At 44.1% G+C, this 16687-nt stretch overlaps 1 protein-coding gene across 2 annotated transcripts in view; it reads right to left on the bottom strand.

The window, feature by feature from the left end:
- SUFU (SUFU negative regulator of hedgehog signaling) overlaps window positions 1-16687 on the bottom strand; it is a 90216-nt gene that overhangs the window by 23894 nt on the left and 49635 nt on the right. Inside the window, exons 7-9 of one of the 2 annotated variants that reach the window (XM_015633359.3) lie at window positions 12533-12689; window positions 10962-11073; window positions 272-406 (exon numbers count right to left, since the gene is read on the bottom strand). In XM_015633359.3, coding sequence (XP_015488845.1) covers window positions 272-406; window positions 10962-11073; window positions 12533-12689 — 404 coding nt within the window. The remainder of the gene's footprint in view (window positions 1-271; window positions 407-10961; window positions 11074-12532; window positions 12690-16687) is intronic. The other variant, XM_015633360.3, reaches the window with a different exon arrangement.

Here is a 16687-nt window from a genome sequence, read left to right as displayed (position 1 = left end):
TAGCATTAGACTAATAAAAAAGCCCCTATAATAACCCTGTCCTGCTTCAGCACTCAAAAGACACTGGAGAACGTAAAAAAGAATGAGAAATAATCTTAACATGATGAGCACAGAATCATGCGAAGAATCATCTGTTTCTAATGTGAATTGGCAAAATATCTAAGCTCTGGCCTTTACAGACCCATTGCATGCATGTCTGTATGGTGAAACAATGCCACAAGGCAAAAGCAGCATGTTAGTACAGGCTGTGGAGGAGGATGGCTTCACTCACCTTAGACAGAGGGGGATGAGCGCTCCAGACTCCTGGTTAAATTTCAGGTGCACGCTCTCCAGCTGTCTCGTGCGGATCAGCTCATGAGGAATGATGGCTGCTGAGCTCTCGCTTTCCAAACTGTCCTTACGGCTTCTAAGAGAACAGACAAAATGCACATATTTAGGATTCCAGGACTGAGTGCTATTTTGATTGCAAATATTGAAGGATACAGGCAAAAACTGTTTTGAAGACAAAGACACTTCTGAGTTTTCACCACTCCTGCAGAGATACAGCCTCACTCAGACCACCAGTCCCAGCATGCAGCTCTTCACCTTGATTTGACAACCTAGGATCTGAACTGATGCATATACATGGTGCAGTATATAAAAAAAAAATATATTCTGGAAAGAACTGCAGCAAAACTAAAGTCTCCAAAACTCTAAACACTATAAAATGGTTTGGAAGAATTACCATGTGTGTCCTCCCTCCTGCTTTTGCTTTATCTTCAGGATTTTTCAATTAGTAGCCTGCAGGAAAGACTTGTCCAATCCTTTGTGCCTTTTTTTGCACCAAAAGGCTTTGAGAATCTCCTGGTTCCACCAGCATCAAGTGCAACAGCCAAAAGACAGACTCTCCATGAGACAAGGAGATTCACAGATTCTTTTCCCTTGTAAGTCAGGATGCTTTAGGATAATGGTAGCTTTGCTTTCTTATTCCTTCATTTCTGCAAGATCAGCATATTCTGAAGCTACAACACAGTTATGTTGTTACATGATTAGGAACTTTGCCAGACCAAATCCTCTAGATAATAAAACCATCTATCTCAAAATACTTGACCATAAACACGTTTCATGTTCAAAGAGCACCAGCATGATCCCTTACTTGGCAGTCTGGAGCAAAGAATAAAGGACAGGATGGGTTATGACTTTAATGGATGACATGGACTGATGAGAAGTGCCTGAAAAGTGATTTATATTTTTGTCACCTGGCATTCCACAAGAATTTAATAGAGGTAAGACTTTGTTAAGATAGTTTCTACAGTACAGAATTGCCAGGAGAGGAACGGGGAAAGCAGGAGGGCACTGAGATTCCACATTGCAATGCACCTCCACTGTGCCACAAGAACCAAAAGCCAAACAAGGCTTTACAGCTGTGGCTCCATTTGAGAACACTGTTAAAACAAACCTGGATCCTTCCTCCTTCCAAGCTGAACTGTCTTTAATGTACATCTGAAAATGATTGTAAAAAATCAGCTTCACCCTCAGGAGCTCACCTAGATGATACCTTTACTTGATTTTACCTTTGAGGGCTGTCCCAAAATTACTCTCATCAACCAGACACATAGTAGTGCAGGTTAGTGTGAATTCCAGTGCAGATCAGCCTGTTGCTTCTGCTGGGTCACCTAGTCCCAGGTAAGCCCTTCACCCATGCTGCTGAGCTTCCCACTCTGAAACAGTTAAACTGATATCTCATGGTCCAACCTGCAAATACACTGGATGGCCAGGTCAGACGCATGCAGAAAAAAGATGCCAGAGCAGCTCAGCTCTCTGCAAGATAAAAACTGTAAAACATGTCCCATTTTCTTCTTTAGCAACACACCAAAGGAGTAATGGATCCAGCAGGGACACGGTAGGTCAGGATACAGCTCATGCACAGGGTGGGCTGCTGGACTGACAGTCAGCAGAGTGTCATTTTAGTGGGTTAACCCTGAACACAACAGGCTTTGTAGTCTATGTGTGGCACTTAAAGTTGTGTTTAATCTACTTCAGCAAACATTTTATAGCTCTTTCTAGGTGGGGTCTTCAAAGAGTGGAGCAGGCCAGCATTTTTCAGGCTGATTACCTGAGAAGTGCAGTTACAGTTGATTAATGATCAGTTGACCTTAAGCTAAGCTTTGTCTCAACTTCCTTATCAGATCTTATATACACAGTGAGCTGTGGGAAAGTCAGCCTGTGGTCTACAGCTTCCAATCATTCATTTATCAGCCCCTACCAGGAGGCTCAGCCATTAGCAACGCATGATTTTCAAGCAAGCCATAAACTTGCACTCCTAAATGCAGCTCCAGAGTTCAGGCACTGTGGAGTGGATCAGGAGTTTTACAGCAATGTAACTGCTACAGACAAGAGACTGTGCCCTGCTCACCTGGACTGCCTAAGCATCCCAGGCATGGGAACGTGCCAGGCATGGGGACATCTCAGAACAGCCTCACAGGCAATCCATGGTGTAAGGTTTGTTTCAGCAGGACAGAGAGCTGCAGGACAGCTCCCCGCACCCCTGGGCTCCAGATCTCTCTGAGTTGAAGATGGGTTTTTTAGGTTTCCACCATGCTAGCCAGTACAGCTGCAAGCACAATGGGGCTGCAGTCCGGAGGGGAAACAGCCTCCGGTTGTTAATGCAATAATAGGAATGACGACAATATTCTGGAGGCAAGGGGCAAAGCTTTCTGAGTCTTATTAAAACCAGCAAATGCTGTTTGTCATTATATGCTCAAGAGAAGATGTTGACTAATGTATAACTATCAAACGGAACTGTCATGACTTTACGGCTGTCAATAATTATGACTTCACATTAATAAGTAACCAGCCTTTCTGTCAAAAAGGTGAAGCAAAATGGTAGTTAATACTTTGAATGACATGAAAGGATTAATCATTTCAACAAAAATTTTTCCAAAATACTCATACTCTGTGTCTCTTGTTTCCCTCCAGAGGAGCTCACACAACTTCAGGTATTTAAAATTAAGGGTGAAACTCCAATAGCAGAAACCAAATAACCTGCTGTGTAAGGTAGACCTTTCTAAACAAAGACTCTGTATTGTGGACTGCACATAACACATCAGGAGGCCACAGTGCCATCACTTTCAGACTTGGAAAAATGTCGCATAACACTGGGACTAAGAAAAACACATTAAAATTCTCTCTTTGGGATTGGAAATCCTTGTGCTGACCCTTCCAAAGGGTGATAGCCTAGATGAGGGGTCAGCAGGACCTCTAGGTTGTTATTAATAAAAATCTCATGTCCTAACACACATTGTCATCCACAGCTTGTAGTTTTCAGACTCAGAAAAAAAATGTAGAAAAAGTTTGCTTTCTAACACTAACATCCCTGGTTTTACGACTGTCAGTTATCCGTAAGTCTTTGCTTCCTCCACCCCATCACCAAATAAATCAGCAGCAAGAGCCAGTGGAGTTTTACTTGTTATGACTAAGATCTAGCTGACTATCACGAAAAATGTTGCAAACTTTGTCTATTCCAGATTTAATACTTTGTCCAACCCCCACAAAAAAATTCATGTTTCTCAGTGTCCAGAAAAAACAACTCTGCAAAAGCCAGGGCTGCTGCATTAGGAAAGGCAGCAGATTTAAATGGAAGCAGCATGCCGGAAATGCCCCAGTTTAAAGACTGCACATCTAGTGTTTTGTGAAACTGGAGGGGAGTTGGAGGAGATTAAAGCGCATTTCCCTCTGATTGGGAGCTTGTGGGAGGTGTAAACGTGGGCAGTTGTCAGATTAATTCTTTAGATGATTACATTCTTTTTGTTTCTTTAAAGCTGTTTGTAGTTGGGTTTGATGTCTCCTGTTCTGGGCAAGTGTATTGCTGCAGTTACCAAGGTGACTTTAGCTGACTTTCAACTATTTTTTCCAGCTTCAGTTTTTACCAGTAGTCTGCTTCTGGGTGGAGGAGAGGGAGGAAATTATGTTTGTTGTTTTTTTGTTAAGTCTCATGAATGCTGATTAACATGAACTTAACCAAAGCCATGATGGATTTTTTTTTCTCTTTTTCTGAGAAAGAAAGGGTAGTCAAGCCATTGTAAAGGTATCCAGTGTGGCCTTCAGCTTCCCCAGATCTATCAACGAGGGGAAAGGGCCTGAGGAGACTTGACATCCCAGTGTGCTGTGCTCCTTCTTGACGTGAGCAGGCCACACGCTGGAACCTGTAGCCTCCCAGGGGCCCTCTCTTTGTATTAAAGATGAGGGTGGCTGCAACCTGCTTAATTTGATGCCAATTAGCAGCAGCCCATGGGGATCCTGGAAAATCGCCAATGCAATCACTGGGTTGCACAAAGTTTGGATGTCCCCTCCTTATAAGTCATGTTTACAGCAACTCCTTCTCAAGCAACCACTGGCAGTTATTTTATTGGATTCAAGAACAACCAGGTTGATCGGATTAAGAAAGGTTTATTTATTCTTGCATTTGCACTTTGCTTTATGATCAGAGCACTTGATCTCATGGATCTGTCAAGGAAGGAAGTCTCAGTTCCCCTCCAAGCTCTGATGCTGATATGGAGCATAATTTTGCTGCATTTCCAAGCTACCTTCCCAGGTATCGAAATCACAAAGGACACACTGTTGGAAGCTGGCCATGGCAGGGGCTCTTTCCAGGAGTGGGTGCCCACTGCCTCACTGAAGTTAGTTTCTGTCATTGCTCCTTGCTCCCTCCATACAAAAATCAGTACTGTGCGTTAGCAAATACAAACCATCAGTGCAGGCTTGCACAGCTGGGAGAGGAAGGTTGGGTCACTTTTCCTTTCTTCCCCTCCTACTACCCCCTTCCACTCCCCCTTCTTCCCTTTCCAAACTTGGCTATTTCAAACCTCCTCACTCTCTCATGAAGATATGGTCAAAGATCACTTAAGTGCCAACAATCTCCCAGTCTCTTTCCCACAGTTTCCCCTGAAGGGCAAACCAGCAGCTGTGGGAAAGAGCCCTAAGCACCTTGGCACACACAGTTACTGCAGAACTGGGGAGGACTGTGGTTACACAGCTCCTGCCATGGTCACACTGAGACAAGGCTACCTCGAGTACTCAGACTTGGGTGCTCCCCAGCCTGGTTAAACAGGATGGTGACGATGTTCTGTGTGCATTTCCTGGCAGGGAAGGGCTGCTAGGACAATGCCAGTAGCAACAATCTTCTTGCCACTCACATATCCCTTTGGAAAGCTGCATAATAACCACTGTCAGAGCTTGCAGGGGCCAGACTATTCCAAGACCTGCAGCTAAAGTGGAATTGAGAGATTTAGGCTGTGCCACTGGCACCCTGCAGACTCATGAGTGAAGTCAAACAACATTTTTATGCTTCAGGTTCCCTGTCTGTAAAACCGAGACATTTTTCCACGCAGGGACATTGCAAGGATTAAGTCAATGTTTACAAAGCACTTTTGGATTCTTAGATGGGGAAAGCTATGCAGGAACGCAAATTATTAGCATGGTGACTGTTTTGCACTTCTACTGACACTGGTTTCCAGACATTTACTTTTCTAGTTTGCAATCTTGTCACCCAGCACTCAGCCTCATGCTGAGAGACACTCCCAAAAGTATATTGCCTCCCTCCATTCAGCATTCCTGACTCAACCAGGACACCACTGAATGGCGATCCGATGAGAGAGCATGCCTAAATAAACAGGACTGGATTGGAAACTTACTGCTTAGTGGTTGCAGAATCAGAAAGCCTAGCCAGAACCAGACAGCTTCAGAGAATGCTGAAATGCTCCTCTTTATGTAAAGTTTGCCTCCAAGAACTGAAGACAGGAAACCAGCTACAAAGACAACAGCTCCCCTCTGCCCAAGTAAAGCAGAATGAAAGCCCAGTGCAACTGGGAGAAGCAAAGTGCAGTCTCGCCTCCAAGCAAATCCCACATTTTGGTACGTCAGAGCTTCCTCAGAAATGCTGCTCAGATGGAGCTTGTTAATGTGCATTAACTCAGTGCTGCTCCCTGACAGGAGATATCCCTGTGCCCTATTTACCAAGTCAGAGGAAGTACAGGGGCAGTGGACTGCAGGCCTAGAAGCAGTGCCACTATTACTCATGTGCTCCAAGCCAGGCACACCATGTGACAGTCTGGGGTTATCCCAGGAGGAATTCTGGTGTGACACAACTCCTCCCTCTTCCCACAAGAAGGGCAACCACCTGAGATGCTCAGAGTGCAGAGCTCCAGCAAGTCACTGCCAGGACAGTCCTGCCAGCCCCACCTGCCGGAGGGTTGTTCCCTACTCTGTTTGCCAGGAACCTGCTTTCATTTCCCTGCACAGCTGGAAACTGTTCAGGGCTGGATGGAATTAGCACATGGCTACAGGGCTACCATATGTTCAGATTTCCCTAGACTCAACCTGTCTTTCTGCCTAGCAATTGAATGCAGATGGGACTTGAGGTCTCTGTGGGTTCCTGGACAAATGACCACCATACATACAGGACCAGCACAATTACCTGGGAAATACCAGACAGAAATATGAGAGTCAGGCATGTGAACCACACCACTTGATCCTTCTTGAGAAGGGGGAGAGTTATAGACAGCAGAGACATGATGGAAAAGCCTTATCAAAGTAAGACAGACTTGGGAGACCCTTTTCTATCAGTCAAACCTCATGTTCAGACACTGGGGTGTGCGTGGGCAGCACCTGAATTCTGGCACAATGAAATGCAACAATTACAGATAATTTTAGCTTCAACACATGCAGCAATGCAGTGTGTTAGCACTTGGTTCCTACTCCATGCCTCAACTCACAGTAGAACAGTCTGAGTCTGCCAAGAGCCAGAAAAACATCAATTTCAGCAATGCTGCATGATCAGGGGGGCCTTCGAGGGGTGGAAAAGGTCAAGAATTCCCCTATCCCAATGCTGGCTCTCACTGCAACTCTGGCAAATTAACTCTGCTGTCCTAATCTGTAACGCGGAGATGCTACTCACCTATTGCACAGGAGAGCACAGAGCTAATTACCAGGGACAACCAAAGACTCGGCCCCAGAAATTATTACATCAAGAAATTAAATAGTTTTTGAAGCAAGACTCCACAAGTGTCACTGAACTTTGACATCTGGAGCTTCCAGCCCACTGAGGCCTTGACAGCAGCAGTGTTTAGTCTGACATTTAAACATCCCCTACGGGTAACAGTTCTCTGTATCCAACAAGAGTCAATCTGCACGATTCAGGAGACTGGGACCTTGTCTTTCTGTGTGTCTCAGCAGAGCCTACTAAGCTGATGGGTCCCAAGAAACAAATAATGCACCACTGAAATGCACACTAGTATTCATACTCGTCTTATTTTTCCAAGTGGTAATTGAGAGTATTCAGTTACCTATGTTCAAAATGATTAGTCATGTTTCCAAAGATTAATTCACATGTTCTTTTGTTAATATGTACGAACTGATTTAATGGCTGCTTATGAACTGAGCCAACAGTCATTTTGAGAAACAGATGTCCGATGCAGCTTTAAGCTTTAAGTGTGCTTTTATTCATATCCTTAGGAGAAAAAGGGCTACACAGTCTATGGTAATAACACTAATGAATCAAATACTACAGCTGCCCAGCAGGGTTTTGACAGAAACCAGCTTTTTCTCAAAGGAACTTTTTTTTAGGACTCTGGGACAGTGAACAACTGGTAATATGCATGCTTAACATGTAAGTATGTGCTTTGCTGGAGCCAAAACACTGAATCAAGCCCTATCTGCAACCAAATAATGTGAGGTTTTTGCATAAGCACTGAAAACTGTAACTATACAAAGACTGTTCTGGAAATCTAGATGGAATCTGGATCCTCTACATTTTATACAAATAAATATTCAAAAGTTTGAGTGTTTCTGATACTATTTGTGATGCTGAATGCAGAACAGGTTTTCTGCTTTAAACCTTGATAGATTATTGTGTGTGGGTGGTAGGGTTAGGATAAAAGAAAGGGAAGAAAGCTACTAGGAAAGCAGTTGGTGGCTGCAAATCCATGATAAATAAACAGCACATTCCTCTTCTGCACAAAGCCCTTAGAGTCTGTGTCAGACTTTAACATCCTACTGTCAGTTGGGTGCAAATTTGACAAGCATATTTGAAATAATTTGCCACGCCCCAAGAGGGTGTTTCTGTCAAGTTCCTAAAGAACTTCTAATGCACCAGTTATTCACAGGATCCTTGCAAAGAACCACAGGTTTGATATTTTATGACCTGGTGTGTACAGTGCAGGATATGATTACACACAAGCCTGCTCCTCATCAGCCAGCACCTCGTAATCATTAACATATTTATCCTTGTGGTGTCTCAAGAAGATGATATTGTTATTAGTCCCATTTTATAGATCCAGAACTAAAGCTCAATAGCTAAATGACTTGCCTTTGATTACACAAGATTTACAGCGAAAGACAGACCTGAGTCCCAGTCCTACTAGGCCCAAGCAACGAAAGCGAGGATCACACCAGAAGGACTAAAGCTATGTACAGAACTGTCCTTCATCTCAGGTGCTCAGAAGTCCTATGAAAAGAGTTATATCTGCACTGTGTTTGTGCCTTTTGTGTCTCAGCCTTTACCCCTGCAGGTACCTGGAGGGAACATGGATGTAGATACATACTGCATGCAAAAGCTGAGCTCTTAAGTTACATTCCTGTGCAGCAGCTGGAGATAAGTCTCTAGATCATGCTCTTGTACTTACTGCATATTGAGCAGTTTTGCTCAAATGCATGAGACAAGCTGAGACAGTGTATTAAGGAAGGCGGAGACATAACAAGATCTTCCTCTTCTGCTCCATCTATACCACACTGATCTGGAAAATGTGTTGACTGATCACTTTTAGCCACAGTAAGGGTAATCATCAGGTCTGATTTAAGTAGTAGTTAGTCAGAGGTTGTCAGTAAATGCTGCTTTTCAGCACAAACCACCCCTTTTGGTACGGTCAATGCACTGAACAAGTCCCATTGTATCTGCTACATGGAGAGGAGAAGCAACTGCACAAGACCTTTCCCAAACTCCTCTCAAAGCAGTTAGTAAGATGGAGGAAGAAAGTATTAGGACACACTGCTGTTTTAAGCTGAGATTTCCCCTATCCCTCCAATAGCATCACCACAGTAACACAGCTGCTAGCTGTCTTTCCTTAACTGAAGTGATTATGGAAAACAGCCACCTATCAGTTTCCCCAGTGGTAACCACAGACCTCAGAGGAAAGTACTGACCTCCCAGGAGACAAATATTGGGAGCCAGCCATTCCTACCACTCGGGCTTCAGGCAGGGTTGGTGTGCAGCTGCTGCAGGTAAGAGAGATTTGCAACAAAGAGCACTGTCACAGATGTGAGAATTTGACCTGCCTTCCTTTGTCTCAGAACAGTTAAAAACCTAGGTCTCTCTTCCTCTGTCTCAGAACAGTTAAAAATTTAAGGTAAATATTTGTGTGCTTCATCTTAGACCTCTGTGAACCTTTCACCACTCTGTCTCAAACGTATCTCTGTTTATCTCACCCTGAATAACGTAAAGCTCTCTTATCTAAGGAAAAACTGCCTCCCAGCATTAAGGCTTACCCATCAGCTGCTTCCTTGACCTGAGGTGCACCCAGAATGTTTGTGGTCACTCTCAGCCACTGAGGACTCGGGCTTACACTGGGCATGCAGATGCATGCAGGAGCCCAGCACCTGTGAGAAATCCTGCCCAGTAGTTTTGAGTTCTCCAAGGCTGGGTGTGATTTGTGCAAATCATATGGTATGATTTTATATTTTTTTCAGTGGGCCCAGTAGGTCCAATGTGACCAACCTGCAGGCAGAGAAATACTACTCAAAACCTCAATCACATCAGATTTAGACTCCATATAAGTACTATATGACAAAAGTAAGATTATTCCTAAAGCAATAATAAAGTCACTTGAGGTTTTTTAATATAAGTACCTCTATCTCATATTAGCAAAAAGCATCAGCAATTGACACAATACTTCCCCCAAAGGATTATGCAACTCATAAACATTCATATATTAGGCAAATTGGAAGTCACCCAGAAAATGGAACAAGAAAGGACAACAAGAAATATTTTTCTCATGAAATATTTGAATCAAGAATGAAACAGGAATTGAAACAGACCAGGGTGCTGTCCCTGCCTGGCACTACAGGGAAGTGCTGATTTAATGACGATCTTTACTCTTGAAAGCAAACGGCACAGATGTTCATCAGAGACTAAGAAACCAAAGGAAATACCAAGAAGGAGTGCAGCAAAGATGCATGTCTTTCTGTATTATTTAGATGAAAACATTAAAATTGATGGGAAGACACTGAACTAGCACCTGAAATCTAAGAGGTGAAGGGGAGAAGCCCACAAAGACAGAAGTATAGACACTACACATGGCTTGAAACCAAAATAATTTCCTAGCGATTCACATGAACCAGAAGTTACAAGAGATATCTATGGGTCACCCTAGTCCCACTTAAATCACCTCTTAGACTACTGCTATTAGAGACCCAGGTGTCATTGGCATGTAATTACTGAGAGAACCCACCCGTTTAAGCAAGGCAAGATCAAAGGCGCTTAAAAAGGAAAAAAATCAATGTTTTAACCAAAAGGTTTGTAATTATGAGCTTGAAAACAAAATACTTAGGAAAAAATATCAACAGTCACCTATGCCACATATTTCTACTGATAGCACAGCACTTTTCAGCACAGTAGTTTTTACAGCGATCGCTCTGGTCTGAATTCAAACACCAAAGACCATGAACATCAGGTGCTACAGAACAGTTAGAGCCATTCTGCATTAGCACGGTTTGTCCTAAACCCCTGTAAAAAGCTGCCCTCCTGAGTATTAGCCCATTTATCCAACCTGAAAAACTTTCCTCCCTCTATCTTTGCACTTTGCAAGTATTCACTGGCAGCTCTCCTCTCCCCTTGCCAAATCTTTTCCCACCTAGCTTTAACCTTGTTTTCCATACTGAACTCTTTAGCCTGCTTCTGCCACCATATGAATGTGGAGAGTGAAACTCACGGTGCTCGGTCGAGGTTCAACCCATTCTGTCTTTGTGCATTGATTGGAGGTAGGACAGGTTTGCTGTTAATCTCAAGCCCTCTCCGCAAAGTCTCCCTGATTTGCTCTGTATCTGCAAAGAGAATTTTTTTGAACATGATTTAGAATCCCCAGAAACAACACAGACACAAGAAGATATCAGGTGTGTTTCATCTAAACTCTTCCCTTCCAGAAAGAAATGGAGAAATGTTATGGGGTAACATTTAACTGCACTTCCTGAACTTCCTTAGGAGTTATTTCACTTTATATTGTCAGCTAGAATTTCCTTGTTTGGGCTTCATTGTTATGTCAGGCAAGGAGAGCTGGAATCTTTGGTATCGAGTCCTTCTGAAGAAGAAGTTCCGAGTAGTTTTGTAAATTTTCATAAATGAGGTGTTTGTTGGTTCTGTAACTCTCATAGAACCTCCTGACACTTCTGAGCCTTTGTACTGGAAATCATTTTTCCCATTAGGCATAACAGGAATTTGTTCCTTTCCCAAACGAATGTCTGAAGGTTTCCAAGTTTTTTGCAATTGGCTTTGGAAATCTGTTGATTAATTTACAACAAGATTCACAAAGGGAGGGATTTTTATGCAGGGCAACCTTTAGCCTCAAGCTCACATCTGAAAATAAGCTGCAAATTATTCAGTTCAGATGCAGTCTTTTTACTTCTGCCTTTTTCTGAAATGTCTACTGGCCAAATACTTTCAATGGGAAGCTTTCCTGCCTGTCTTAGAAGTTTCCTCATCTGTTTTTGAGAAATGTGAGAATTAGGTAGAGAAAAAAACCACAATTATTTCAAAATCTTTTGAAGGGTATACAAATTTCATCATGTATACCTTTCTTGGGGTATAGGCAGAGGCAAAACAGCCTTTTTAGATCCAGTGCAGTGCAAAATATTTGCACAGAAGCCAGAAGAAATGCTGTATGTATTTAACTAATTTTTACCATGCATATAAGAACAAGATGCCATTCCTGTGGGTAACATTGTTAATTCCAGGAAATCTCAAGCCCTCAAATTTTGTTATTCAGCCATTTGAAAGGTAATATGCATAATTTCAAGCCTGTGTGATGGTTATGCCATCTCTACCCTGAGAAGGCATCTTGCTGCAAAGGGGCACTCCATGGTTTTTAAACTGTTTCCATACAATTTCCTTGAGTTCAGCTGCAGCCATGTGCAGCATCAGTCCAACTTGACTCCCCAGAAGGGATAATATTAATAAGGAAACACAACCTGGAAAGATGAAATTACTTCACATTACAGGTGTTTACAGTCCTGGTTTCAGCAGGTGCTCAGTTTAACTTTGCAGATTCAATTTGCCTAAAAACTGAAAGAAATGTTTAGACAAAATAATTCCATGAACTCTTTTCTTCTCTCCTGCCTTCTTCAAAGAGGCCAAAATCCATTCTGCTGCCCTGAGACACACCAAGCCTCCCAATGGCTGTGGAGTTTGTTATGAATTCAAAGATTCAGCATGACTCAGTGCACTGCCCAGACCCACAAGAACAGAAGCTGAAAGCCCATGAGAGAGACTTGGCCGAGGATCTCTTACCTTTCCCAGAGAGCCGCCGAGGCTGGGTCCCAATGCAAATGCTCCTGCTGTCTTCATCATCCTCTGGTGGCCGACTCAGGTCATCCCAGGCACATTTGGCACTCACTCCACTCAGGTTTGAGCCATCTGTCTCAATCCCTTTGTCAACTCTCTCCTGCTTGAAAAGATTCAAAACACCAAGCCTTTTTTTGAGTGTGGTTTGAGCCTGAGTTGGAACCTACCACGATGCAGCCCAACCATCAGCAGCTCCTGCAGATCCCCTTTTGTGGACAATTTCCACTCTCTCTGAACTCTGTGCTTTGCTGTGTCAGCAAACAGCAACTGCACATTGAGCCAAATCAGGAAGCCACTCTGAACTAAACCAACCTTTTCCATAGCAAGTTGGTCTGAAATCTTGACCCCACTGCTTCATTACATTGCCCTGGCAGGCACAAAGCAGGGATAGAGAAAAGTGAAAATCAATGGCCTGAGGTGTGCAGGATTTCTTCTCTTAGTGATTTCACTTCTTTCACTGATTTACACCAATTTGAAATATTTAAGACACAAAGCACAGCTTGGCAGTCAATCTCTTATACGTCAATGAAAACAAACCCCTGAATAACTAAAATTCTCTTTCCAACCTTACCAAAGAGTCCCACAATGAAAACAGCTCACAGAGAGACTCATCATTCACACGGGTTCATCATTTGCAAACTGCCCAGATAATCCCTGCTTTCCAATGTGCTGGGGTGTCCCATAAAGGACAAACATGCAAGTTTGGACGTGCAAGGAGACACAGGTCTGTTCCCAATGTCAAAGCATTTACACAGCTTTCTCTTATTGGCAAATAAACAAACTCCCTCTCTTGCAAGTTGAACTTTCCAAGCATGTAACCAGTGTTTGGGTCTCAGAAGGTGTCACACAGCAGTCATAAGCAGCTGGATGCTCTCAGGCACCAGGCATTTTCTCAAGGACATGTGTATCTGTTGCCAGCAAGACTGCGCTAAGCTACAGCCAGAACTACAGGAAGTTCCACCTGCTTGGACATGGGCATCAGTCTGAATTTCCACCTGTGACCCACAAGGGGGTAATGTTGAGCTGAACAAACTCGGGGCTGTGCTACACAGAGGAAGGGCTGGCACCTCGTCCCTGGCATCGAACAAGCGAGGCTCACTTCCCCCTTTTCTGAAGGGGTGTTGCCTCTGGTACTGCTCACTGGCACCAGCGAGGTCTGCATCTCTCTGCATACATCTGGGTCACCTCAAAACGCAGGCAGTCCTGAGAAACTTTGAAGATTTGAGGAGAGAGCAGAGTGGTGTTATACACAATGGGAGAGGATCTCTCCACATAAGTACCCTCTGGTTTGGCATTGCCACTGAAGACAAGAGATTGTGCGAACATTTTGCTCTTTGCAAAATTTGTCCCCAATAAACAGTTTCCAGACTAAACCCATATACCTCCCTTGCCCTGCCCAGCTGTGCACGCTGCACTTTGGGAAGAGCACTGCCTGTTCGTTCTTTTGACCATTCAAGAGAGGATTTGCTCAAAGATAAGCACAAGCATTCAGGGTGTGGTTGCACAGCGGTTTAAGTTGATGTAATTTGCAATGACTGCAGTCCCACCCTCTTCCATGTGCTCCTACCCCTTCCCTGGAGCCAATTCTTTTTTTTTTTCATCTGGATCACCTCCCAAAACCCACTCTTTGGCCCAAAAGTTGAGGCAGGAGCCTGTGGCTGAGTGCAGGACCAGATCAGTCTTGACTTAGACTTAAGAACTCAATAGACTGCCTTTCTTCTGACTTTCTCTCTCATTAGGATCTTCCTCCAGCGTCAGGGGAAACTGGCTTCTTGAAAACGTAATAGGAAAATCTGAGGAATAATAAATCTGCTGTGATTTTCTTTTGTTTTATCCTAAACATAAAATTAGTTGTGTCACCCAGAAATAGAAGTTGTGGGAAAAGAAATAAAAATACATCCGTTCCTACATATGCAGACAATGCTCTAAGTGAGATTTAGCACGCGGCTCCTTTGGGAACCCTCCACAGTGCTCTGTGAGGACCCAAATGAGCTGGCGTGGGGAGGTATAACTTGTCAGCAAAGTTATTTTTTATCCCAGTCATTGGGGAAGCATGGGAGAGCCACCAAACCTGCTCTTGAGCAGGGAGAAGAAGAGGCCAGAGGGCTGTGAGGCTCTGGGGGGATCTGCTCCCCTATCCCTGCAGCCAGAGCCCCACTCCCAGCCAGACCCTGCGGACAGAGTGCAGAGCCTCGGGGAGGGGGAAAGGACTCTCATCTGCAGCTCAGCTGGCTTGCAGAGCACTTCCTCAGGGGAAGAAGTGCTGCTCTGTTGGCATCCCTTGGAGATCAAGGGGAGCTGATGGAAACGAGCTGGCTTAAGGCAGCCTAATTTGCATGTCTGTTTCATAATGTTTGCAAGTATTGATGTTAAAGGGGGAAAAGTCCAAAAAATTCCAAGCAGTGTAGACTCATAGCTCTGCCAGTGTACAGTTCTACCCTACCTTTAGCCAGCAAACATTTGCCTGGACTGAGGGGCTGTTCTTCCTCCCTTGAAAGGGCAGCTTGAACAGGAGGTTGGAGGAGCCCAGGGCAAAGGAGGTTCAGCTTTTTCCTTCCTCAAAGAAAGGATATTTCTGTCCCATTTTCCTCTCAGCATGTGGGAGGGATGCTCTGAGGCTCTTATAAGTCATTGATCCCTTTTTAAACGAGCCAGAGCACTGCAGTGTGACCTGCAGAGCAGCAACCACAACTCAGGAAATTCAAATCAGCTTTATTCTCTTCTGAGATATCTGCTAAACAGAAGCAAAGCACTGAGAATCAGCACAGAGCTGGGGACCAACAGGAATTGTTTGACAGTGCTGCCAGGGAAATCTGAATGGCCTACAGGGAAGCCTGGCTGAGCAGAAAACAACCAGCGTTGCCACAGCATTAATTGCCGACATCCTGGGATGACATCTTAGTTGGGATCCATTCTCAGCAACTCCGAACAGAAAGTACAGCTGCTGCTGCCAGGGCTGGGTTTAGGCTTCAACCAATTCCCACAAGAGACAATGCAGCCTCCAAACAAGCTCTGCCTGCTTCCCAGGCAGACAACATGCTTGCTGGCTCCTAGGAAAGTTGTCCAGTTTCTCTGCCTGTTCCCTCCCTCCCCTCCACCTCTATTCCACTGCTGCCTTTCTGGTCTCACACACCCTCTACCAACAGCAAGGAAATTACACTTTATCCTTTTCCCCCACTAATTAGAGCAGGGCTGAAGCCAGCCTGGCACAGCCTTACTCCCTGTGCTCAACAGAGGCTCTTGGTGGGACTCAGGGGCAGATTTTTCTCTATGAATCCCTGGGGGCTGTGGCAGCAGAGCAGGAGGGAGGTGTGCACACACACACCTGCCCGTATGCACTTCTGCAAGGGCAAGAGAGAACAGAAACAGGAATGTGTTCAATGTGAGGAAGTCCGGAAGGACCACAGACATAGCAGCTTTCAGCAGCAGGACACACTGGTGAGGCAGAGGTGTTCTTTTATTTGCCTTAACTTGCCTTGGCTGACTCAGATTCCAGTAAGCTGAGCTATTTTTCATTTACAGTAAATTGAAGAAAACCCTATTATCATTAGGAATCACCAGTGTGCAGACAACAGAAACACCTCCAGGAGGGGAGAGGGCAAGGTTCTGGAAAGTCTAAAAACTTTATGGGACTTTCAGTTGTACTAGCTTCCACACTGTGGAACATTTGCAGAACATTTTTTTGTGTTTCTCAGACTGGGGTTATTTTAGAGGAACAAATCCTTAAAACCAGAAAAAGTAGAATTTGGTTTTGTTCTTAAGCTTTCAAAGTAAAAGATGCTGTGAGGCAACTGAGAATAATCAGATACAGACACGCAGACCAAAAGCAAATGCTTGTACAAAACATGCACATTTGCACGTGCCCTACCAGGCTGAGCTGTAAGTTTTATGTTAAAGGCAAATACTCAGTGATTCACTGAAACACGGCCAGCACCACCCTGGATTTCCTGGTGACCCATGTACTCCAGTACCATGTACTCCACCTCTGCTGAAGGGACTGCAGAGCTGTCTCCCAAATGCATGGATCAGAAGTCCATAGTACAGTAGCCTCTCTATAGAGGTCCTATTCCTATCTTTAAATTTCAGAAATTAAATTGCACT

Source organism: Parus major, chromosome 6 (genome assembly GCF_001522545.3).
Source record: "Parus major isolate Abel chromosome 6, Parus_major1.1, whole genome shotgun sequence".
Lineage (NCBI taxonomy): Eukaryota > Metazoa > Chordata > Aves > Passeriformes > Paridae > Parus > Parus major.
Note: the sequence above shows the minus strand (reverse complement) of the source record. Positions and strands in the feature narration are given on the sequence as shown.